This window comes from Lynx canadensis, chromosome A2, assembly GCF_007474595.2.
Source record: "Lynx canadensis isolate LIC74 chromosome A2, mLynCan4.pri.v2, whole genome shotgun sequence".
Lineage (NCBI taxonomy): Eukaryota > Metazoa > Chordata > Mammalia > Carnivora > Felidae > Lynx > Lynx canadensis.
In genome coordinates this window covers 50,332,297-50,357,310 of record NC_044304.2, presented here as the reverse complement: position 1 = coordinate 50,357,310, position 25,014 = coordinate 50,332,297, and the positions used below count along the sequence as shown (strand labels likewise).

The 25,014-nt window shown below is 40.0% G+C and overlaps 1 protein-coding gene across 1 annotated transcript in view; it reads left to right on the top strand.

The window, feature by feature from the left end:
- Positions 1-19,012, top strand: part of RAD18 (RAD18 E3 ubiquitin protein ligase) — a 110,803-nt gene extending 91,791 nt beyond the window's left edge. The window contains exons 12-13 of the mRNA XM_030307302.2: positions 9,218-9,280; positions 18,157-19,012. Coding sequence (XP_030163162.1) covers positions 9,218-9,280; positions 18,157-18,259 — 166 coding nt within the window. The 3' untranslated portion in view covers positions 18,260-19,012. The remainder of the gene's footprint in view (positions 1-9,217; positions 9,281-18,156) is intronic.
- Positions 19,013-25,014: the final 6,002 nt, after the last annotated feature.

Below are 25,014 nucleotides of genomic sequence, written 5' to 3'. Positions count from 1 at the left end.
AGCAATTGGGTGAGTAATTTTAGCAAGTTAATGCTTACTCAGTAAGATGGGAAAGGTTAGGAAAGGCAGTAGAAACTTTGGCCAGGGGCTGGGCATGGGTCGTATTGATGATGAAAGGTTTTGTTTGGGGGCCTTTGAGATAAACTAAGTATAGATATCAAACCAAGAAATGGAGGTGAGGGGAGAAATCAGGGTGAGCTACACTTAGGACCGAACCCTCTCTTACTTTAACATTTAGAGAGAAGAAACATTTAGAAAGAAGAGACTGAGCAAAGGAGATAGAGGAAGAACAAACCAGTGCGGGATTGAAAACTGAGGCCTTGAGAAATCATGGAAGCTAACGGAAGGAGACGGATTGAGAGGCCAAATATGAGATAGAGGGGACTGTGGACGTGGGTAGCATCAAGTTCTTATCAAGTGTGATCTCAAGTGAGTGGGTTTCAGGTAGAAGATTGACTAGTGTGGGTTAAGGGGGAAGCTTTAGGGGAGAAAGAGGAGATTTCATCTACTGACAACTCTGTGCAACTCGGGCCTCTGAAGGGTGGTGGAGATTAAAACTGCATGTGGAGGGATGCAGGGGATCAAGGGGGAAACCGATGAGGGGTAGGGAGCTAAGTGAATGAAGTCCTGAGGAGGCAAGAGGTGGTGGGTTCAGGGGTTGGTCTTTACTAGGGGCAGGATTGATGCATCCATGCTAACAGCAAGGAAGACCAAGGATGTAGGTACATACACAGGTGGGAGATCTGATCAAGGCATGGCCAGCAGGGCCGCCTGATGGCTCTTATTTTCTTCATGTAGCTATGGCAGGTTCATCAGCTGAGAGTGGGGGTAGGATGGCAGGCGATTTGAGAAGGTATGAATCTTTTTGAGAGTGGGAAGCAGAACATGCCAGGTAAGTATTGTAGGATCGCCTGGTAGTGTGGATTGCCCGGTAGTGAGGATTGCCCATTTCAGATTTGCGGTCAAGAATTTAAAAAAAAATTTTTTTTTAACGTTTATTTATTATTGAGAGATGGAGAGAGACAGAGCATGAGCATGGGAGGGGCAAAGAGAGGGAGACACAGAATCCGAAGCAGGCTCCAGGCTCCGAGCTGTCAGCACAGAGCCCGACACGGGGGCTCGAACTCACAAACCACAAACCACAAACCATGACCGAGATCACGAGCTGATGTAGGACGCCTCACCAACTGAGCCACCCAGGCGCCCCTGCGATCAAGGATTTTAAATGAGATTAGTTAGCAGATAGATAAATAGATGGGTGTTAGTTGCTCAGAGTAGGTAGTTAATTAGGGTTAACCAGAGTTCCTGCATTGATTTGAGAGGATAGTGTGGGGTACAAGAAAGAATGAGACAAATTTAATTTTGAATTGCAACCAGAATTAAAATTAAGATAAGTATGCTTGCTTTGGAATTCTTTCTCATCAGCCGAGAAAATGTCAAATATGTACCTTTAAAGAACTAATGTTTAATTTTAATATATAACTTCATAGGAATGTTTTTGACAATGAAAGAAGACATACTAATACTTTTTCTTACCATTTATAGAGGTTTAATACCTTTTGTTAAACATTCAAGAGTAGATATTCTTTTTGAGCATCTAGAGACTGAAAAGGAAATGACCCACAGACCTAGTAGAAAAATGGGCAAAAGTCACGAACAGAGACAGTTTGCTAAAAGAGAAGTGCAAATTAAATCTACTTCTCACTTGGTAGATTGGCAAAAAGTCTTAACATTTATTCACACACTCTGCTGTAGTAAGATTGTGGGGAAACAGACACTTATTTATTACTGGCCAGAGTGCTACATAAAACGATCTCTAAGGACAGGAATCTGATGAGATCAACCAAAAGTACTGTTGTTTTGCCTTTTAACCAGTCTTCAATGAATTTGTCCTCCAGATTACACCTGCACACACAGTGACTTACACACAAGGTTCTCCATTGTTTACATAATAACAAAAGCCTAGACACTACTCAAGAATTTATCATTGGGGCTGGTTGATTAAACTTATGGTACAGCCACACAGTGAAATACTATATGATTGTTCAAAAGGACAATCTCTGTGTGCTGATACAGAGGGATTTCCAGGATAGATGTGTAAGTGAAAAGACCATTGTTCAAAACAGGATAGATAGCATGCTGTCTCCTTTCTAAAAGGGGTGGCGGTGGTGGTATATACTTATATTTATTTGGTTTTCCATAAAGAAACACCAGAATGATAAACGATAAACAAATAAGTGATTACATTTTGCAGGCAAGGGCCAACAGGTTGGCAGGGGAAGGGAGTGTGAGACTTCTCAGTGTACATCTGTTTATGTCATTTTGATTTTGAACCCTTGTAAATACACTAATCTGCTTTAAACAAAAAAGCGTCTGTACTCTTTGAGATAACATTTTGGAAATCATTGTTATCTTTAATGTTGTTATTATAAATTGGCTAATGAAATTTGATGCAGTAAGGTAAGACAAATAAATTAATGGGATTTTGTTGTTTAAAGGGCATTGGGATTATTAGAAAAGTTGCTAAATAAGTTTGTTTCTGGTCAAATTAAGAGAAAACAGTATCTAAAGAACACATCAAAATAACTAAACAGTAACATTACGTTGTAAGTATGTTACTGTAATTCAGCGATACCTTGTATTTTTAAAAATCTTCATAATTGCTTTTGGAAGGTTGACATTACATTTGGTTTTTTAACTTTTAAGAATATGACATTTAATTAATGTTGCCGTGAAACCTTCTCTTACTAACATGCATTACTGTTTTGTACTTTATTATGGCCTTTTTTTCTGGGAGCACTTATGAACCTCAGCATACCCTTGAAAGCTAAGTGGTTCACCTTATTTCAGGTGGTGAATTTGTTGAAAGTTTCTAGAGAAAAGGTGGGAACATAGAATAGTTCTTCCACATCTTTTTCATTTTCAAAAGAGCTTAAACTAGGTGGTACATGAGTCTACTGTCCTTTGGATGAACATGACATTGTTTTGAGGGGAAGGTATCTTCACCTAAGATACTATGACATCAAGTCCTTGAAATTTATGTGTGTCCAATGAATGTGACATTGTTTTGGGGGAATGTATCTTCACCTAAGATATGATGACATCAAGTCCTTGAAATTTCTGTATGTCCGTGAGATCACCATATGTAGCAGGCACTCTTTGTTTATGGAAATTCATCTCAGTCATGGTTTTCTGACTCTAGAATGGTTCCTGGCATGTGGTCGATTGTTGAATTAATTTCCCTGGTCTTCATTTGTCCTGTTGATAAAATGGGAGGATAGTTTTTTGCCCTGGTAATCTCCCTGGGTAATGGTAATAAGCAAATGAGATGATTATATATTGTGGATGCTTCATAAATTGAACATAAACTTAGTTATGGTTTGCTTTCATCTCTTAATAAGGATTTACCATATAGTACTTGATAAAAAAGTTCTTTTCTTCTATCTGAAACTTTCTTCATTTTATATTTTCTAGATTTAATGGAGAACAGTGAAACTCTCAGCTCTACTTTATCTGTGAACCTTTTTGATGGTTATCTGATAAAACCTTATTGATGAATACATAAGAGGAGGTGGTATTTTTAATTCTTGTGGATTAGTAGCATTTTATTCTTCTACTACTACTGGTTGAAGCAGCACAGTGTGATAAAAAAAGAAGACAAACTTTGCATTCACATCCCTAGTTCTTTTTATTTAATGTCGCTAAGCCTTTGTCCATGTGTCAAATGCAGATAAAACCTAGGGTGCTTATATGAATTACGGCCAATGCATATAAGCTAATTATCACAATGGTCTGTAGGAGTAGTTGCTCACAAAATGGTCATTTTTGTCATTGTCTTCATTGAGTGATTTCTTTCTTTTTTTTTTTAAGTTTATTTATTTATTTTGAGAGAGACAGAGAGAGAGAGAGAGAGGGAGAGAGAGAATCCCAACCAGTCTCTGCACTGCCAGCACAGAGCCTGATGTGGGCCACAAACTATGAGATCATGACCTGCCTCCAAGTCAAGGCTTAACTGAATGAGCCACCCAGGCGCCCCAAGTGATTTCTTTCTTGAACATAGGATGTTTACTGTTCTAACATGTTATTGTCAGCCAGCTACTAATATATTAGGCGTATAAGCTGCTGTTTACCCTGTAGAATAAGAACAGATTACTAAAAATAAGCATTTGAAGAAGGATTCATGGTAGCTGGCAGCATTTAGTTAAGTACCATTGTCTGGTGGCATTGTTTGTTCTCTATCAATCCTCCAGTGATCTATCCTTAAGGAGTGTTTTGTTTTTGTTTTTGAGTTTGATACACTCAACCATGCTCAAGTTAATGTGACAATTAGAAGAGTTGGGCTGGGGGGGGGGGGCGTATGGTGTGGAGTAACTACCAGATAATAGAAAAATCCCACTCATAAGTAATCTTTAATCCACAGGATTTTTATAGCAAATGTTTGCATTTTTTTCCGCCCCACAGTACCCTGTGTACCTGCCATGCTGGATAAATAACAAGTTCTGATGAATTTGTACCTTGGTGTCATAGAAACAGTGCAAATCAAAGATTAAAATAGAGCACATGGTGATCAGGTTTCCTAGGGCAAATGGAAGCGTAGTGCTGAGGCAGTTACTCGTGTAATTCAGACCCAGCTTTGTTTTATGAAAATGGAAGCTTTATTTATTGAACATTTACTATGTGCTAAGCTCTATGCTAAACATTCTATATGTTTTATTGATGAATCTTAGAATATCCCTGTGAACTGCATGTGTTACTGTCTTGACTTTACAGGTGCGAATATTGAGACTTGGAAAGATTAAGTATCTTGCCCAGTATTACACATGCAGTGACAGAAACAGCACTGAAACTGGACTCTCTTTGACACTACAATCTGTGATTTCTTCTCCTCTGGGTAGTCTTAATCAGTCATACCTTTGCCAGAGGTATTAGGCATCTTACATTTCAGCTTTGGTGGTAAAATCTTGACTAGTAAGGTGAAATAAGGCGCTGCAAAAGAAACACCCAAAAAGTGTTTTCCTTTGCCTGTTAAAATGTTGCACTACTGCTTTTGGTAAGAGAATAATGAGAGTAAGGTTTTATATAGGAAGACCAGCTAGGTCGAAGACCAACAAACAGCAGTTTAGCTTAAGTTTCTGGAAGTTTGAGCTGAAAATAAAGGTTAAATGGCATGAAAAATTAAGTGTGGGTGTTCTAAATAGATCTACTAGAATCTTCCTGAACAGAGGCTGGGAATTCCATAGAATGCAAGGTTAGCATTTTTGCCTGTGAGTCCTTCTCACGTGTATTTAATTTATAGAATAATTTTTGCTTTAGCCTGGACTGTTGGTAACATCGGAAAGCATAAACACCCTTACCTGGGGAGCTCTGACTTCCATGTACCTGACTTCATATTCATCCAGCTTCTTTTTTCTTTTTTCTTTTTTAGCTTTTTAAATGTTTATTTTAGAGAGAGGGAGAGAGAGAGAGCGAGCGAGTGAGCGTGAGTGGAGGAGAGGCAGAGAGAGGGAGACACAGAATCCGAAGCAGCCTCCAGGCTCTGAGCTGTCACCACAGAGACTGACGTGGGGCTCGAACCCCAAGCTGTGAGATCATGACCTGAGCTGAAGTTGGATGCTTAACCGACTGAGCCACCCAGGCGCCCCATCCAGCTTCTTAAAGTATGATCTACAGAATGTTCCAAACCCACATAGTAGAGGAGCTAAAATTTATTCTGAAAAAGTTCCTTGCCTGAGAATTAAAAGCTATAGCTGTATAGGCTCGTATATGCTCTGACCCCAGGTATACCAGAGTGAATAATTTATTTTCTCCTGTGGAGAATTTTTTAGATGTCTTTGAAGTATATGAAAGGAATTATTGATCTCCAAGCATATTAAAATGGTTAAGATTTCAAAAATATTAATTACTATCCATAAGAAAGAGATCTGAGAGTGTTAATTTTAGACACACTGACTGTTGTGCCCAGTAGTCTGTCTGTAAAATCCTATTTGTGAAACCCTAATGTGTAATTTCAGGAATGTGGCTTTTAAGTAGAATATGGTGAGTACATTATTTTAAGAAGGAATGACCATTGTTTTAATTGTATTAGTGTCTGCTCTCAGTTTCTCAGAGGTGACTAGAATTAGAATAGCAGACATAGCAAATAATCCTGAAACATCATTGTAGGTAAGCTCCAGACCTTTCGAATTTTGTGTCCCTCAGATTAGTGACTAAGCTGGAGTGGAAGGGAAGGTGGCAAGGAATGAGGATGTCGGGGGTAGGGAGGCTGGGTGGTGTGGCCGGTCAGAGGTTTTGAAGTCACAGAACACAAGGAGATTGCAGACCACTTTTGAGATGTGTTTTTTGCGAACCTCCTCTACCATCTGTTTTCACTGAGGTAGTGAAATATTTGCGGTACATTAGTGACAAAAGCTGCTTAGGTTTATGTCACTAATGTACCGCAAATATTTTCTCTTAACAAATCAGTGATTTCTACTGGTGATTTGAAATCCCTAGGTAAATTGATCACTAGACTGCTTGGTTGCTTGACAGGCTCAGCTGTCCTGCTTACTTACCAGAACAGTGGGGATGGTTTGTAACCTTCCTGTTCAAAAATAAAATTGTATGTGTGTATTGGGGGTGTTGGTAAAGAATCACACTTTATTTTTTCTGGCCCTGTGAAACCTACCAGGACCCAAAGCTGCATGAGCATTCCCTTAGCTCATGGGTTCTCAGTAGGAGCTCCGGGGGGGGGGGGGGGGGCAGGACAGGACTTGGTTGTAACAGCAGGAGGGCTGGATGGAAAAAAAAAACACCTCTGTGTGTAAAGCATACATACACACACAGACAGATACTAATGTACAATATATAAATGGATACACATTTTCAGTATTAAAATTTCACGGAAGGGTAATTAGGAAAAAAAATGTCTAAAAAAGCTCTGATGGGGGTGGGAGGCAATAATGAAAAGAATTGAGAAACACTGCCTTAGCTCTGTCCAGGTAAAGAAGATTAGATGATGGTATCATTGTAACAGAGAGAAGAGAAAGAAAAAGTTACGTTAAAACAACTTCCCTTTTGTTTATAAAGTTGGAGTACTTGAAAGGGAAGTAAGTAATAACAGAAGTTGGGATGTTGGGGGTGGAAAGGTTAGACCACTTCTGTGGGAGTAGAGGTGGCATTGGATATTAGCCTGCTCTAGCAAGTGTTGATGTGGGTCTGTCTCTTAGGAAATTAATAAAGTTGGTGCAGTCTGCCTTGTGTCTCCTTAAGGGCCTTCTGCTTTTCTCTCTTGCCTGCTAATAAAAACTACATTTAGCTCGCTGTTTAAGGGGAAAGCTTGTTTTAAGGCAGTTTACACTAGGATAAAAATTACCAGTGATAAATGAATGTTACTATTTTCCAGGGCACTTGGATTTACACAGGGGCCACCCTCAAATGTAAAAAAGTAGTAGATGCTTATATACTAACACTTTAGATTAGTGCTTCCCAAGCCTGGACCTTGAAGGAATGATTCACTGGGTGTGTAAGAGCACATACGTATCAAGAATTATCTTTAGATATAATCAAGAGTGTCTCACAAATTCAGGTACTACTGTTTTTTCACTGCATATGTCACTATAATGAATAAAATATAGACTAAAAGTATTACTAAATTTATAATACTTTGTTATTATGTGTTTTCTCAAGCCACAAATACTGAAAAGTATTGCTGTTCCCATATTCGGATCCTTATCCTGAACCTGAGAACCTCTGAACTAGCTCTATTGGAAGGTCACTACACCTGTCATGCAAATGGAATCCCCACCACCACCCCCAACCAGGTCATTATACACAGGAACCATAGTCAGAAAGGCTCCTACATATGGCTCCTTGAGAGTCTTGGGATTTGGGAGGGGGGGAACCCCTGGAGTAAAATATTTAGCACAGAACAGTATTGATTGATGCTTGTTGCCTTTTTTGTTCATGTACCACAGGCAAACATTGCTTCCAAGTGATTTGTCAGTTGTTGAGAATGATTCACTGCCACTTTAAGTCTCCTTAATTTTTAAACTTTTGTTATCAGTCTCGTTAGATAATGATTGGCCCTGACAAACCTGTTGTTTCTCACCCCAGAGCAAGTTCTTCTTTGGTTAAAGCCTTCTCCACCCTGGGGTAGTGACTGCTGTTTCTCAGTTGTCCCATGTCATGCCCTTCACATTCTTTGTCTTAGATGTCTAAAGAAATGCTTTTTCGAAAAAAAAAAAAAATTAAAAAAAAAAAAGGGGCGCCTGGGTGGCGCAGTCGGTTAAGCGTTCGACTTCAGCCAGGTCACGATCTCGCGGTCCGGGAGTTCGAGCCCCGTGTCAGGCTCTGGGCTGATGGCTCAGAGCCTGGAGCCTGTTTCCGATTCTGTGTCTCCCTCTCTCTCTGCCCCTCCCCCGTTCATGCTCTGTCTCTCTCTGTCCCAAAAATAAATAAACGTTGAAAAAAAAAATTAAAAAAAAAATGCTTTTTCGCTATTGATGTACATCTTTTTTTTTTTTTTTTTTGGTAGGAATTTGAGTAAGAACAAGATGCTAAAAGCCTTAAAACGGTTTTTTTCCTTTAAAGAAATAATACATGCCCTCTCTAACCTTATTTACCTTGTACCCTACACAGATAAACCAAAGATCACACAACACTTCAAACTAGGTTGCATTGTAACGAATTCCACTATTAGCACAGTTCAAATTAATTAAATTTTACTTTACTTTCGTTACAAAGGACTAAAAGCCACTTAGGAACTTAATGTCTCTTTGTGAATCTCATTACTAGAGTGAGGTTTTTAAAACACAGTTTGATCTTTGGTTGCCATAGGAGATTAAAAAGGCTCTTATTGTATTCCATTTGAATGCAGGTTTTATGTTGAGGGATTTTTTGAGGTTTGATGATTTTTTTCTTTATTTTTGCTAATTTATTGAGTTTTCTATACCTGTATTGAAATTGATGTATAAGAAACTGCAAGTATTTAAAGCACACATTTTGATGAGTTTTGATACATGTACACAGCTATGAAATCATCTTCACAATGAAGATCCCAGGGTTTCCTTGTGACACTGTAATCCCTCCTTGCCCACCCCCTTGCCCCCAGGAGGTAATCATTGGTCTGCTGGTTTGTTTTCTGTCACTATAGAGAAGTTTGCATTTTCTACAATTTCATATAAATAAAACTGTATGGTCTTCTTATCGTCTGGCAGTATTGATGTGCCTTTCCTTTTAGTTCTAGTTCAGACATCATAAGAGATCTTCTAGAAGAAGAGGAAGCCTGGGAAGCATTACATAAGTGAGTGTTGATCATCAAGAAGTAAGCATGTACTTTGAGAAATTGTAATTCCACGCAGTTCATTTTCAAATAAAAGACTATTTGTGCTTTCTGACCTAAGGAAGTAGTAATTCACACACATTAAGGTAAAGATTTCTAGCTTGCTACTTGTTTCTATACATTTCTGCTTGGAAATGGAATCCCAGTGTAATAATTCTGGTCACTTGTCAGAAGTTGTTTTTCTAAAGACAAATTGTTCCAATGAGAAATTCACAGTTTAGCCTTAAGCACTGGCTCAGAGTGCTAAGAAAACTTTCAGTCCTTTCCTAGATGTTCCTGGTCATGAGACGTGTTTAGTGTAGAATAAATGCAGTTTGATTCCTTCTCCTTGTTAGCACTTAGGAATCTGTCTGGGAAATGGGAGTGGTGGAGAGGACTTTTCCAGGTCCTGCTGATAAGTAAGGAGGAAAGGAACAGGGACAAGCATTAGATTTTCATTCATCTTCACCTGCAGGAGTGATCTGCAGTACAGCGGGGTGACTTTGTTCCACTATAGCTTCATGATTACTCTTCAATGGGCCCTCAAAACTGCCTGGCAGTTTTACTGTTTCTGTGATCATTTCTTTGTCCTGTTCCTCACAGGGATTATTTGAAACCTTGGCTCTTTGCAATGGCTCCATCCCCAGTGGGAGATCTTTTCTCCTCCTTTGTAGAGAGAATAGAACCCACTGTATAGTAGTCCTCATCTTTCCAACACCAAATATATAAATCTGCTTATATTTGCACACATTTTATTCCTCCTTTTATTAGGGCACCTGGGTAGTTCCCTCAGTTACGCATCCAACTCTTGATTTCAGCTCAGGTCACGATCTCATGGTTCCCGGGATCCATCCCCACGTTGGGCTCTGTGCTCATGATGCCAAGCCTGCTTGGGATTCTTGCGCTCCCTTTCTTTTTGTCCCTCTTTACTTTCTTCTTCTTCTTTTTCTTAAATGCATAAGGCAGAGTTGTCAACCAAGTGTTGGATGCCTGCCCCAGCATGCATAGAGTCCCTTGGGTTTTACCAAGGGGTTCTGTGTTATGTCGATTCCAGATGTTTAGGGAAACTCCCATTAGCTGACCACTAAACTCACCTAGCAGACATGTAAATGGCCACCCACACACAACCAAGAATGCATATTTACAGGGTTAGTTCAGAAAGTCACTAAACAACAGTAGCAAATAGCAATGTCAACAAACCTTGGGGAAGGAGAATCTGATTTCCAGAGTTGCCACAGTGTATCATTTAAAATGTCCAGTTGTCAACAACAAAAAAATTGAAACATACAAAGAAACAAACGGTGGCCTATACACAGGAGGAAGAAGCAACCAATAAAAATGTCCCTGAGGAAACTCAGACATTGGACTGTTTGATCTTTAGATCAGCTGGTTTGAATATGTTCAGAGACCTAAAGGGAAGTATGACAAAGTGTCTCACCAAATAGAGAATACTAATAAAGAAATAGAAATTGTTTAGAAAAAAATAGTAATTCTGGAATTGAAAAGCATAGCAGCTAAAATAAATTCACTAATGAGATAACAGCAGATTTGAGCAGGTAGAAGAAAGAATCAGCAAACTTGAAGATAGATCAGTTGAGAGTACTCAGTCCAAGGAACAGAAAACAGACGAGAATAATGTATGGTCTCAGAGACCAGTGAGACACTGTCAAGTATATCACATGCATAATGGGAGTCTTTATGATGAGAGGAGAAAGAGGCGGAAAGAATATGTATAGAAATAATGACTGAAAACTTATTAAATCCAATGTAAAGAAAAAAAATTACACATCCAAGAAGCTCACGAGACTTCCCAAAGACAGAAAATTGTGAAAGAATCAAGAGAGAAGCAGCTCATCCCAAGGAATTTGGTAATTTTTCATCAGAAACCATGTAGGCCAGAGGCAGTGGAAAGACATATTCAAAGTGCTAAGAGAAGAAGACCGCCAACCAAGAATTCTATATCTAACAAAACTGTACTTCAAAAACGAAGGAAAAATCAAGACCTTAGAGAACCAAAAACTGAGGGAATTGGTTACTAGGAAATATGGCCTATAATAAATATTACAGAGAGTCTTTCAGGCTGAAAGGAAAGGACACTAGACAATAACTTGAATCCATATGAAAAAATTTAGAGCACCAGTAAAGGTAAATATAAAAGTATAGGTTAATATAAAAGATGTAGTTTGTTGTTACTGTGTTATTCAAAGAGAACTGTACAAAGCAATAATTCTAAGTCTGTGTTGATAAACACAGTGTAATTTGTATGACAGTAGCAAAAAGGTGGGAGCAAGCAACAGAGCTATATATAGAAACAAAGTTGTGGAATACCTTTGAAGTTAGGGTGTTATTAATCTGAGCTAGGTTGTTATCAATTAATAGGTTAATTATAATCCCCAGGGCAACCACTAAGGAAGTAAATTTTAAAATACAGTAAAAGAAATGACAAAGGAATTAAATGATAAACTAGAAAATAACACAGAAGAAAGCAGTGATGAAGGAATAGAGGAACACAAGACATAAGACATAGAAACTAACAAAATGGCACACATAAATCCTATACATTGAGTATAAATGGATTAACTGTTTCAGTTAAAAGAGAATGGCAGAATGGATTTAAAAACAAACCATGATCCAAGTATACACTGTCTACCAAAGATACACTTTACATTCAAAGACACAAATAAGTTAAAAAGCATAGAAAAAGATATACCATGCCAACAGTCTGGTGTAGCCATAATAATATCAGACAAAATAGACTTTCAGACAAAGATTGTTACTGGAGACAGAGAGAGACATTTTATTATGATAAAAAAGTCAATCCACCAAGAAGACATTATTATAAGCATATACACACCTAATGACAGAGCCCCAAATATATGAAGCAAAAAAGGTAAAAACAAAAAAACCCTTAGAGTTAGATGAGAAAAATGCTCCTAAGAGCAATAGGAGCCAAAGCTCATCAAATAATTATCGTGGGTGGCCCTGGCTTCACTCTGTCCTTTTTGGTTGGGGAGCCAAACAGGCTAAAGGCAAAGTGAGCCTGTGGCTGTTTCTTTTTTCTATCAGGTTTATTGAGGTTTGATGATAAAAATCGCCAGTTTTAGGTGTTCAGTTCTATGAGTTTTGATAAACATTTATAGCAATGTAGCCACTATTTACAGTTGATATATAGTGTATTTCCATCACACCAAAACATTGTCTGGTACCCTTTTGTATTCAGTCTCCTTCCTGGTTCCTGCAACCACTGATTTGCCTTCTGTCCCAACAGTTTTTTCTTTTTCCAGTATGTTCTGTGAATGGAACCAAATAATAACGTAGTTGTCTGTGTCTAGCTTCTTTCAGTTAGCATAACGCTTTTGAGAATCATCCATATTTTTCATCTATCAGTGGTTCCTTTTCATTGCTGGCTGGTATTCCTTTGTAAGATTGTACCACATTCAAAAGCTGATGGGCACTTGGGTGGTTTCCAGATGTGGGGGATCATGAATAAAACTGCTGTAAGCTTTTGAGTGCGGTTTTTTGTGTGGATGTAAGTTTTCATTTCTCTTGGGTAAATACCTTAGCGTGACTGGCATTAGTGCATCATATACCAAGTGTATGTTCAACTGATAAGAAACTGCCCAGCTGTTGTCCACCAGGAGTGAGAGTTCTAGTTGCTCTGTATCTTGGCCAGTACTTGATGATGATGTTTTTTTAAAAAGCCATTTTAATAGATCTATAGCAGTATTTCATTGTTATTTGAATTTACATTTCTGTAAAGGTTGATGACACTCAACTTCCTTCCACATGCATGTTTGCCATCCCTGTCTTTTGATGAGATGCTTCCTCACATTTTCTGCCCATTTTGTAAATTGGGTGGTTTTTTACTTTTGAAATTTCTGACTTTTTTGTCAGAAATGTATTTTGCAAATATTTTCTTCCACTTTGTGACTTGCCTTTTCATTTTCCTGATAGTGTTTTTCAAAGAGCAGTTTTAAATTTTGATGAAATCTAATTTATCATTTTTTTTTCTTTTATATTTTGTGCTTGTTATGTCCTACCTAGGAAATCTTTACCTAACCCAATGGTTTTCGATTATGTTCTGGAAATTTTAGCGTTTATATTTAGGTCTATAATCTACTTCAAGTTAATTAAAAAACATTTTTTTAATGTTTTATTTATTTTTAAGAGAGATAGAGTGCGAGCGGGGGAAGTTCAGAGAGAGAGGGAGACACAGAATCTGAAGCAGGCTCCAGGCCTGACATAGGGCTCGAACTCGCAAACCAGGAGATCATGACCTGAGCCGAAGTCGACGCCTAACTGACTGAGCCACCCAGGAGCCCCTATTTCAAGTTAATTTTTATAAAATCATTTATAAGCATTTATAAGCATTTATAATGCACAATAAGCATTGAGGTTCAATTTTTCTTCTTTACATGTGGGTTTCCATTTTCTCTAGCTTTATTTATTGAAGAAACTATCCTTTGTCAATTTAATAACTTTGGTGCCTTTATCAAAAGTCAATTGAATATATATGTGTGGGTCTATTTCAGGAATCACTGTTCTGTTCTGTTGATCTATATGTTTGTCTTTTTACCAACAACACCTTGTCTTCATTGCTGCAGTTTTATAATGAAGGACATTTTGGTTGCTTCCAGGTTTTGGCAATTATGAATAAAGTGCTGTTTATCATTATATTTTAATAAAAAGGAAGTTCATGGTTTTGTTTGGACATAAGTTTTCAGTGCAGTTGGGAAAATACCAAGGAGTGTAATCGCTGGATTTGTATGTAAGACTATATTTAGTTTTGCAAGAAAATGCCAAGCTTTCTTCTAGAATGGCTGTGCCGTTTTGCATTCCTACCAGCAGTGAATGAGAATTTTTCTTGTTCCGTATCCTTATCAGCATTTATCGTGGTCAGTATAAATTTTTCTTCCTTAGAATTGTTTTGACTATTCTAGCTTTATTGATGGGAAGTGGAGCTGAGGCTCCCCTGTCCCTAAGGGAGATGTAAGGCTGTCTGTACAAGTCTGGATGTGTTGCTGAACTTTGGGAAGGGATTGGACGGCTCTGCTGGATATAAGTACCAGATTCACCACCCTGCCCTGTCCTGTGCAGAAACGAAGCACCTGAATTCATTTTGTGGGGTTTGGATAAGGTTCACCATGGGGAAGCTAATGTGACCTTGTAGGTGGGGTCCTTTGGGCTAATTCATTGTACTATTGTTGTTTTTAAATTTGAATGTATGTGGGAATTGATGTGTTGTGTACTTATAGTTCCCCATCCGGTAAGTGCCAGAGCAAATTCTCTGATAAGGAAGAGCCACACACAGGCAAGTGCTAATACCCTTGCATTCCCATAACCCTAATGACCCCTCAGAGCTACAAGTCTTTATGACTAATGATTTTCCTGATTGGAGCCTCTGACAAAGGGAGGCGGCCTTCAGCTAGAGGCACCTTTTGGGATATTGGACTTGTGTCCAGCCTCACATAGCTACCAGCTATATACCTTCTGAAAAACAGCTCTTTGCTTGCTACTAGGTTCTTGTCATCAAAACTGAATGGCCTGGGCGCCTGAGTGGCTCAGTCGGTTAAGTGTCCTGACTCTTAATTTCGGCTCAGGTCATGATCTCACCCCACATCAGGCTCTGCACTGACAGTGTGGAGCCTGCTTGGGATTATTTCTCTCCCTCTCTCTTGTGATCTCTCTTTCTCTCAAAACAAATAAATGAACTTAAAAAAACAACAACAACAACAACAACTGAATGGCCTGGTCCACGGAGGCTCTTATGGACTGAATTGTGTTCCCCTAAAATTCATATGTTGAAGCCCTAACCTCCAATGTGACTGTATTTGGAGATGGAGCCTTTAAAGAGGTAACTAAGGTTGAACACATCATAAATGTGATCATGAAGGCCACAGATTGGCAGATCCCCCGTGTTGAGACTAACAAGCCTGACAGGTGCTAACTGAACATTCTAGGTTACTCATGAACATATGAATAATAAGAGCCCATTCTCCAAAGAGAATGCCTGGAATCAATAATGGGCTGATGGTCAAGGGATTCACTCGACCTTTTATCCTCCCTATAATCCACAGGCGTCTAATGTTGAAATGGCCTTTTTTTTTTTTTTAATTTTTTTTTTTTCAACGTTTATTTATTTTTGGGACAGAGAGAGACAGAGCATGAACGGGGGAGGGGCAGAGAGAGAGGGAGACACAGAATCGGAAACAGGCTCCAGGCTCTGAGCCATCAGCCCAGAGCCTGACGCGGGGCTCGAACTCACGGACCGCGAGATCGTGACCTGGCTGAAGTCGGACGCTTAACTGACTGCACCACCCAGGCGCCCCTGAAATGGCCTCCTTTAAAAATACCAACTCCCTCACCTTCTCCTGGTCCACACAACTTAGTAAGGAAGTTTGGTCACTGAATGCTGCTGTCCCCAGAAAGGAATTATCTTTGGGTCGCTTTCTGGGTAATGATTAGGGCAAAAAGCATGTTGGGGTTATATTGACCTATTTCAGAAACCCAGGGTTCCTCAGCTATTCCTAGGCATGATGCTTTTTTCTTTCTCCTAATGGCAACCATATACTGGCCAGATTGGTACACCCTCTGAGTGGCAGCTTGGCCAAGAGGGGTCCTAGAGAATTCAGACTTAATTCTGGTTAAGCTTGTTGGATTCACTTGCTGGAATGCCGTGGTTCTAGGTCAGGGCATCTGGCCTACTGTCTGCCACATACATCTCCTGGTTGTGGTTCTTTTCTGTGTTATAAGAATTGAGTTGCGACAGACTATATGGCCCTCAGAGCCCCAAATATCTGGTCATTTACACAGAAAGTTTGCCAACCCCTGTCCTAAATCAAAAATAGTAAGCACTTGTCTTGGTATACGACCCACCGAGTCTTCTTCCTCTGGCCCACATGGGTCAAAGTGGGGAATATAATGAGTCTCTGAAAAGTTTAATGAAAATGTTCTTATTCCTCTTAAGCTTGACTCTTCCTGGTCAAAGGACTGTGTGTGGTAGGGGATTAGTGGAGAAAAGGTAAAGTTACAGCTAAGAAAAAGGAACATGCTAATTTGGTGGAGGTGGAGAAAGCAGCAATGTTGACACCTGGGGAGGAACCTCTTAGACTCTGGGAGGTACCATGAGGGAAGGACAGTAATGACCTTTGTCTTTCAGAGCCACCCATTAAACATCTCTCCATGTATGTTCTCCAGCTTTTCCCTAGAGCCTTTATCATATTAATCAGTTGGTTAAAGTTTCCAACATGTGAGTCTTTCTGTTGGTTACTTTATCTCTTGACGATGGACTTATTATTTGTTTATTTTTCTTTGTGCATTTGTACATTTTGCATGGATGCTAGACATACTGTGAAGGGCCGTAGATACTGAGTTAAAATAGTGTTTTCACATGGAAACAGGCTTGCTTCTTCTGTCAGGCCATTAGTGTGGGGAGTTGACTCAGGTTGGAATTTCCTTGCTCCTAACATGACCTTCAGTGGATATCAGAGGCATCAAGATCTTCAACAAGTGGGCTACTTTTACCTTGTGCTTAGTGTGGGGGCTGGGTTGTAGAAAGGTTTTGTTCACTGCTTTTGTTTCCATTGACCTTTCAGCCTTGTCTGCATGCCTGCCTCCCAGAAGGTCCTCTCTCCATGCCCATACGTCTCCCTCAGCAGTTTACTGTTACTCCCTAATACTTGGTGCTTGGCTCCTGGTGGGGGCCCGCTGGAGCTCTCTCTTTCTTGTTCCAGCTGTGGTCTCTGGCAAGCCTCTGGCAGGCCCCATGTGCCTGGATCTTGTGGGCGGAGCTTTCTCTGCCCACCCCCTCTCCCTCCCATGGTTGTCAGACTGCCTTGACCCAGGCTCTGCTTGGTGTTGAGGACATCAGCCTAAGATGATTTTCTGCCCTTCCTCCAGAGGTAGAGGCTTTTATTTCTACCATTTCCTCGGCAGAAAAGTATCTTTGCCAGTGTTCTTGCAATTGATTTCCTATCCTTCAGTGCAGGTTGGTTTCCTGTCCTTCAATGCAGATTGATTTTACCTCCGCTCCTTCTCCAGAGACCTTAGATCTTTGCCCGATTGCCATGGGCCATTCAGTTTCCCTCAGCAACTGAAAGCTTTCACTTCATAGAAGAGAACAATCCCAGGAAGAGGTAGGGCTTTCTGCCTGACCCCTGTCCCCACATTCACCAGCTTTATCCAGTGCCACCAAAGTGGGCTGTCCTCAGTCTCCTGCCCTGCTCCCAGTTTTTCTCATGAGCATTTGAGGGAGGCTCCTGGAAAAGTGCTTGCAAGTGCATGTGGCCTCTCCTTGTGTTAGGGCCTTTCAGTACTAGCCCATAGTTCAGAATTCACTAAAATGTCAGCTGATAACCTCTTACCTGGTTGTACAACAGCCACCTTCTTCCGGTGCTGTGTCAAAAGCGAGAACTTGTGTGGCCCATCTCTCTTTGGTGGGGCTTATCTTTCTTTGGAATTTTGTTTTCTTGGTTGCCTTACAACCTCAGCTCTCAGGATTAGGAGAATGATTTCATTGTGCTCTGACTTTGCCTTGTTAGGATAGGAGCACTTTTTTTTTTTTTTCCAGTTTTGTTCATGTTAAGCAAAGTGTAAAATTATTCTAGATTTTGATTCAGAAGAAAGGGGTTCAATTCCTGCCTCTGTCACTTACAGCCTGTGATCTTTGCTAAGTCAGTTATAAAATGTATTTAAAAATGCTAATAATTATTATTGTAATAGACTAGCCAGTGGAGCAGAGGACTATGTGGAGGTTTAAATGAAACAGTGCACGTGAAAGCACATGTTAACTAGAAACTGCTGTGGAAGAATCATGATCGTTATTTTCTAAGGTGCTCTTTCCTTTTTTACATTTTCAGAAATGATCTTCAAGATGCAGAAATGAGTCCAAGGTTCAATCGTCGAACAAGATCAGATGAGAGTGCTGAGATCGAGCCGAGAAATAAACGGAATAGGAACTAGCGTGGGCTTTTCTGACGTTTCCAGTGTGGTGGGTGGAGTGTGCCACTGTGGGTTGCCAGGCAGACTTCGTGTTCATAAATGCCCAAGTGAAGGGGTTAACTTCTCAATATGATAAGTAGCTGATTGTCATTCTTTTTATTTATTTTTTTTTTTTTTTGTCTTTCCTGGGAAAAAATAAGTTAACAGAACATCCTCACTTGGTTAGTTAACCTCCTGTCTCTAAAACCTCTCTCTGTAAAAATACATCCACACATCCGCCAGCTTTGCAGGGTTCACAGACGTGTTGGCAAAGGAGTTTTGCGTGGTTTTGTTTCTAAATCAGGATGTCCTTAAGGCATTCTCCTCTTCCATGGAGAAACTAACTTGACAAAATGATTCTTTTCAACCTCTTTGCCACAAGGAACAGCTGAAGAGTTAAGAGCCTCTGTATTTCTGGAAAAGCAGGATGTCATAAATCACCTCTTTGGTACATGTCAGCTCCTAATGCCCGGATGCCAGCATGCCTGTCACAGCAGTTACGTGATGGTTGTTGCCCGAGTTTAATGTAGTCGTTTGTTATTTGGAGTAGGGTGTTGCGTACTGGAACCTAAAGTCACGAACAATAACTTTGAAACATCAAGCATATACTTCAGAAATGGCACTTCAAAATGATGTTAGTCTTTTTTTTTTTTCACTTGGATAAATCAAATTTTTAACACTCTGAATCCCAGCTATTAATCAAAAAGAATGCAATAAATGGATTTTGTAAATGAATAGATTCTGTATCAATTTAAAATAATGCCCTGAAAACTGTCTTGTGAATAGTTGAGCACAAGCTACAAATCATTGGAAGGGCTTGGTCAGAAATTGTTGTCTCTGCAAAATGTTCACCAGACCAGTTCCCAGTTCCTTCCAGAGTTCCTAATGCCTCTCTTTGGCATCTCAGAGCCAGCCCTCCTGTCCCTTCCCTGCCCCCACATCACTGCCCAGCCCAAACACATCCGCTTTCAAATAACATGACAGTACACGTGCCAGTGTTAAGACAACAAATTTATGGATGTGCCAGAGACATTTGTGACTTCCCCTTTGCAAAGAATGTCTCCATTGACTTTGGCTTTTTGGTATGCTTTTGGGTTTCTGGATAATGTGTGGAGTCTCATTATGACTTAGAGTTCAGCGTTTTCACATTTAAATGGCCGTTTGTTTTCCTTTTGAGTTCTCTGAGCTTCAAATGGTTATATAAGAATTTGTCATGGTCATGTCATCTGCTACATTATGAGTGGTGCAGGGGTGCCTGGGTGGCTCAGTTGGTTAAGCGTCCGCCTTCAGCTCGGGTCATGATCTCAAGGTCTGTGGGTTTGAGCCCCGCATCGGGCTCTGTGCTGGCAGCTCGGAACACGGAGCCTGTTTCAGATTCTGTGTCTCCCTCTCTGCCCCTCCCCTGCTCATGCTCTGTCTCTCTCTGTCTCAAAAATAAATAAAAAAACATTTAAAAAAATTTTTTTTAATTATGAGTGGTGCATTAAGGAAACTAAAAGTAGCACCACTCACTAAATTGACCAGAGGATCTGATGTGAGGTCAGTGAGCAATATCAAGCAAAATAAGGTTTAACACTGATGTGATATTTATGTTACCGAATTGCCAGAAATTATGCTAAAATGAAAACTGTTTCATTAAAAATTGCACACCCACTATAAATTAAACTGGAAATAATCACTATTTTAATTGCAGCTATAAAAAGAAAACAAAACAAAAAAACCCCAAAATCCAAACAAGTAAATTTGAACATCTAATTGGGATCAACATCAGGGATTCATGAATCAGGCAGCATCCCATCTACAAGTAGAAAGGAGCTCCAAGGAGCTGTACAAAATGGAATGTTTTTAAAGGCAGAAAGGAGGTGGGACAAGGAAGTCATTAGCAAAAGAAAATATAGGATGGTTTAGTCAAATTCCTTTTGGGGCAAGGGGAGGTGGTCTCTCATGCAGATCACCTCACTAGTGCTGATCAGGAAATTCCGGATTGGTTAAAGGTCACGTTCCTACAATGCAACTAAGTCTTAGTTGCTGTTGTGGGGGCAAGTGACTCCACCTTGGGTCTGTTGTTTCTTTTTCTTTATTTTTGACACAGCAAAAGGAGTCTGCAAGGGAGTAGTGAGACCCAAGTTAGGGAGATAGGCAAGTGACTATTCAGTAAATATTTGATTATCTTCTTAGGTAGCAGTTACTGTGCTGAGCACTGGGAAAACAAAGGTGACCAGAGGCCATCTGAAATGATGGTTTTCAGTAGGGCAGGAAAGAAGATTTTGCCCCTAAGGGGCTTTTGCCAGTTTGTGGAGACATTTTTAGGTGTCACAACTGTGGGGTTAGAGGATTGCCCTTGGTATGAATGGATAGAGACCAAGGATGCTTCCGAACATCCTGCAACACACAGGGTAACCCCTATGGCGTTTTTGCTCAAGCTGCCATAACAAAGTACCATGGACTGGGTGACTTAAAAGGAAAAAAAGTTTTTTTCTGCCAGTTCATGGAGGGTAGCAGTCTAAGATGAAGTTGTCAGTAGGGTCAGTTTCTTCTCAGATCTCTTTCTGGGGCTTGTAGATGGCCACCTTCTTGTTGTGTCCTTAGATGATCTTTCCTCTTTGCACACATTTGTGTCATAATCTTCTAAGGACAGCAATCATGTTGGATCAGGGCCCATCCATGACACTTCACTGTACCTTAATTATCACTTTAAAAACCCTATTTCCAGGGGTACCTGGGGGGCTCAGTTAAGTGTCTGACTCTAAATTTTGACTCAGGTCATGATCTCAAAGTTCGTGCGTTCAAGCCCTGTGTCGGGCTCCCACAGTGAGAGTGTGGAGCCTGCTTGGGATTCTCTCTCTCCCCCACTCTCTCATCCCAACCCCTGCTCATGCTCTCTCTCTCTCTCTCTCTCTCTCTCTCAAAAATAAATAAATAAACTTAAAAAAAAAAACAACCCTATTTCCAAATGCATTCACATTCTGAGGTACCAGGGGTTACACCTTCAATATATTAATGGCAGGGTCCGGGAACACAGCTTAGCCCATGACACCTCCCAGTTAAGAATTAACTGGTCCATTAAAATTGTCAATGGTACCAAGATTGAGAAACCCTGGTATCAAGGATCTCCCAAGTCTACTTGAAAAATGATTCCTAAAGGACATTTACTGAGCTCTATCAGCACTTAGGATACATTTAATACTCATTATTGAAGGAAAGGTAATTTTATTTCCATTTGAGAATGCAGAACTTAGGTTAAGTGTTAGATCTAGGATTGAAACCAATAAGCTTTTGGTTCCAAAATTCATCTGTTAGTGAAAATGTGATCCTCACCACTGGTTATTTATTAATTCTCTTTACCTCCTAACTCCCATCCAGGGTATTAACAGCTCCCATGAGTACGTCATCCCACAATGGCAGTGATGCTTTTGGTTTGGGATGGTGTAAGTGAGCTGCTGTGTACTTTAGAAAGGGACCTCCAGGTTGATCTCATCTGACAGACCATGCTTTTATCCTCTTATCCCTTTTCTCTTCTTTATACCCCTCATTGAGAGTCAGTGGTCTAGTTGAAAAAGTAATTCATACACATAAGACAATGTGAGTAGTATAGGGAGGGTAGTATATATTTAAGAAGTAACTCATGTGGTTGAAGAGGTTCAGAGCAAGTCTCCCTAAAATGTGCCACTTTGGCATGTGGTAATTGAGCTGAACAATTGAGACTCTGCAGGCCCAAGAGAAACTTTTTGCCATTCCCTTAACTGTCTAAAAGAATTTAAACGAGGTCTTTCCCAGAGTTAGAGTTAATACCAAAGATAAATTTTATCTGAGTAACATATCTCATATAAACATCTAATTACATCTAAAACGTATGCTTTTTCTTATTAACCTGTGAATTGCCTTCCTTGTCTTTGAACCCCCAGGCCCCTATCCCATTCCTTAGCTCATGATGACATATATACTTCATTTTACCTTTCTGTCTTTGAACCTCTCATGTATGTGGGGTTCCCATACATACAAAATTAAACTTGATTTTCTTCTGCTAATGTATCTCATGTCAACTTAATTGTTAGCACCAGCTGGAAGAAACTTTGAAGGGTAAAGGAAAAATTTTCCTCCCCAGCATGGCAAAGATTCTGGTCAACAGGAATAAACAAGAGAGGTTTTGGAGAAAAAAAATTTTTTTTCTTATGGCTCTCAGTCTGTAGAATGAGAAGAAAACAATGATCTAGATTACTACACTGATGATTGCTGTGGTTAAACTCAAGAATTGAGTTTTCTTAGAACTGGGGAAAAGGCAGAAATGGTGGATTACAAAATTCTTAGCCTCTGCTAAAAGAAAATAGCAATTCTTGAAATGAGACACAGTGTTTTCCTGTTATGTGTTTCTTTTTATTATAAAAATAATTAGGAACATTAGAGGGGGGAACCAGCATAGCCATTGAATTCATGACCATTTTGATAACGTTTCTTTGGTTTTAGTCTTTGAACATATCAGATGTCCTTCGCAATAACCACTTGAGGTTATAAACAGGTCATGCTGGCACTAACACCTCCTGTTACTGGCTACCTACACTTGGGCCTTATGGGGGCATTTCCCCATCCCATTCCCCGTATGTCCAGGTATCCTGGCCTCAGGCTACTGAGAATATAAGAGCAAGTCCATGCCTCAGTATGTTGCTGCCCCCCTGACACATTCCTGCTGGGCATCTGTCACCCTTGTCAGTGGTCTCTGCACTGCTGGTCCTGCCAGAGAATCCTGACTTGCTGGGATGCCATGTACCAAGGCATCCCTCTACTCCTGTTGATTTCACTGATTCTCGGCCTTGCTGTGTTCTCTGCGGAAGCAATGAAAGTGTGTTCCCCCAGTCCGATAGTGTGCTGTCACCTGGGCCCGTTGTGTCCTTCATAAAAATTTTTCTGCTTCTCCCTCTTTCCTTACCCCCTTTTCTTTCTCCCTTTCCCCTTTATCTTCTCTTTCCTCTTTCTCTCCTCTGCCTTTCCTTGACTATGAGTGCATGTCAGATAGTAGTGCAAAACAGACCCTGCCATAATGGGACTCGTAGACCACAAGGGTAGACAGACATTAATTAATTATACAAATTACAATTGTGATAAGTAAAATAAAGCAGAGGTACATGGCCCTATGAAAATATGTAATGGGATTTTGATTTTGCCTATAAGCTCTGTAGGAACTGAAAAATCAGTTCGAGGGGATAATGTTAATCACCGTAGTCCTGCTTTGTCCTCTGTGTCCTAATCCCCAGGAAACTGTGCAGGTACCTTCTGACTTTTTGGTCCAAATATTAAAATATTCATGGAAGTCAACTTAAGCAAATATGTGCCTATGTGTCTACTAACTTCACGACTATGTCAGACAAGCCGGACAAGTCAGAATTGCATGTGACTTAGCCAGGATTGACTCCACACACAGTGCTTTTGTCACTTCGCACAGAACACTTTCACAGTACATTTTCAGTACTCTTGAGTGATTGTGTCATGAACCCATCTGGATCAGGTGCCACCTTTGCACAGTCTTCTCTTCCTAGACATTTACGTTACTGCCAGTTTTTCCCAATTATAAATAATAATAGAATTTTTTCCCTTCAGTTAGATTCCCAGAAATGGAATTATTGCAATACTATTAACAAAATCTATGGGCAGGTTGTTTTCACAACAGAGGACATTAAGATATTAAATTCTAAAGGGGATCTAGTCTGTGTTTTAAAATAATGGTCATTAAGAGATATATTGGAGCTCTTTGTGGGAATTTCACAGCAAGTGCAAAAACTTTTGTATGGCTTCTACTTCTATTAGCTGTCAAAGCTGATGGGTCCACAATTGATGGGGCCTGAGAAAAGATAATTCTGTAGGGTTATAAGCAAGCAGAAGGCCAAAGTACTTTGGGCACTCTAATACTGTTTTTAATAGGCTCCCTGAAGGGGATGGCTAGAGAACCCTTTTATTACATTTCACACCCAAGCTGGGTACATTTTCTGGCAAGATTCTAGAGCTGTCATTTTTCTAGTGCTGGCCAGAGAAGCGTCCAGCTGCTTTGGAGACAGATGAGCAGGTGACACAGTTGGCAAAGTCTTACAAATGTCTTCACTTGAATGGGGCACCGGGTGGGCTCAGGAGTACCAGCAGGCAGGGGACTCTTTTTGGTCCCAGTATTGCAGCTTTGAAACTACAAGCTTCGTAAGTGAAACCCTGACTTCCACAGGGCATTGTTTATTACTTCCATTTCAGTTGCGTGAGAACGGCATCACAACCTTGAATGGATTTTACAGTTTTTTTTTTTTTTTTTTTTTTTTTTTGTGCACCATTTAGAGTAGCCCTGACTTTTCCATGCTGAACAGCATGTCTGAACTGCAGAATGCACTTCTGGGTAACCTCACATTCATAGTCGAATGAAGCTGTTAAATATAACAGTTTGAGTTCTAAAGAATACCTGCTGAAAACTTTCTTATTTGGCAGCATTAGTTTCTGAAACCGTGACTTCTGTATAGAGCAGTTTATATCATGTTTTCAATTCATGGTATGGAGTTATCTAAACAAGCTAAAAGCTTGAAGGAGGAGGTAGACTATGTGAAGCTGGCATCTTATGCACCTTGTCACAGTTTTACAGAAATACAGGCTTTATAGAGACCCATTTTGCCTCAATCTGTTTCAGAATCATATGGTTTGGACTATTGCTGATTTCTATTCAGAAGTGGAGAAGAGATGAGGAAAAGTTTCTCGAAGTCTTACCTTGG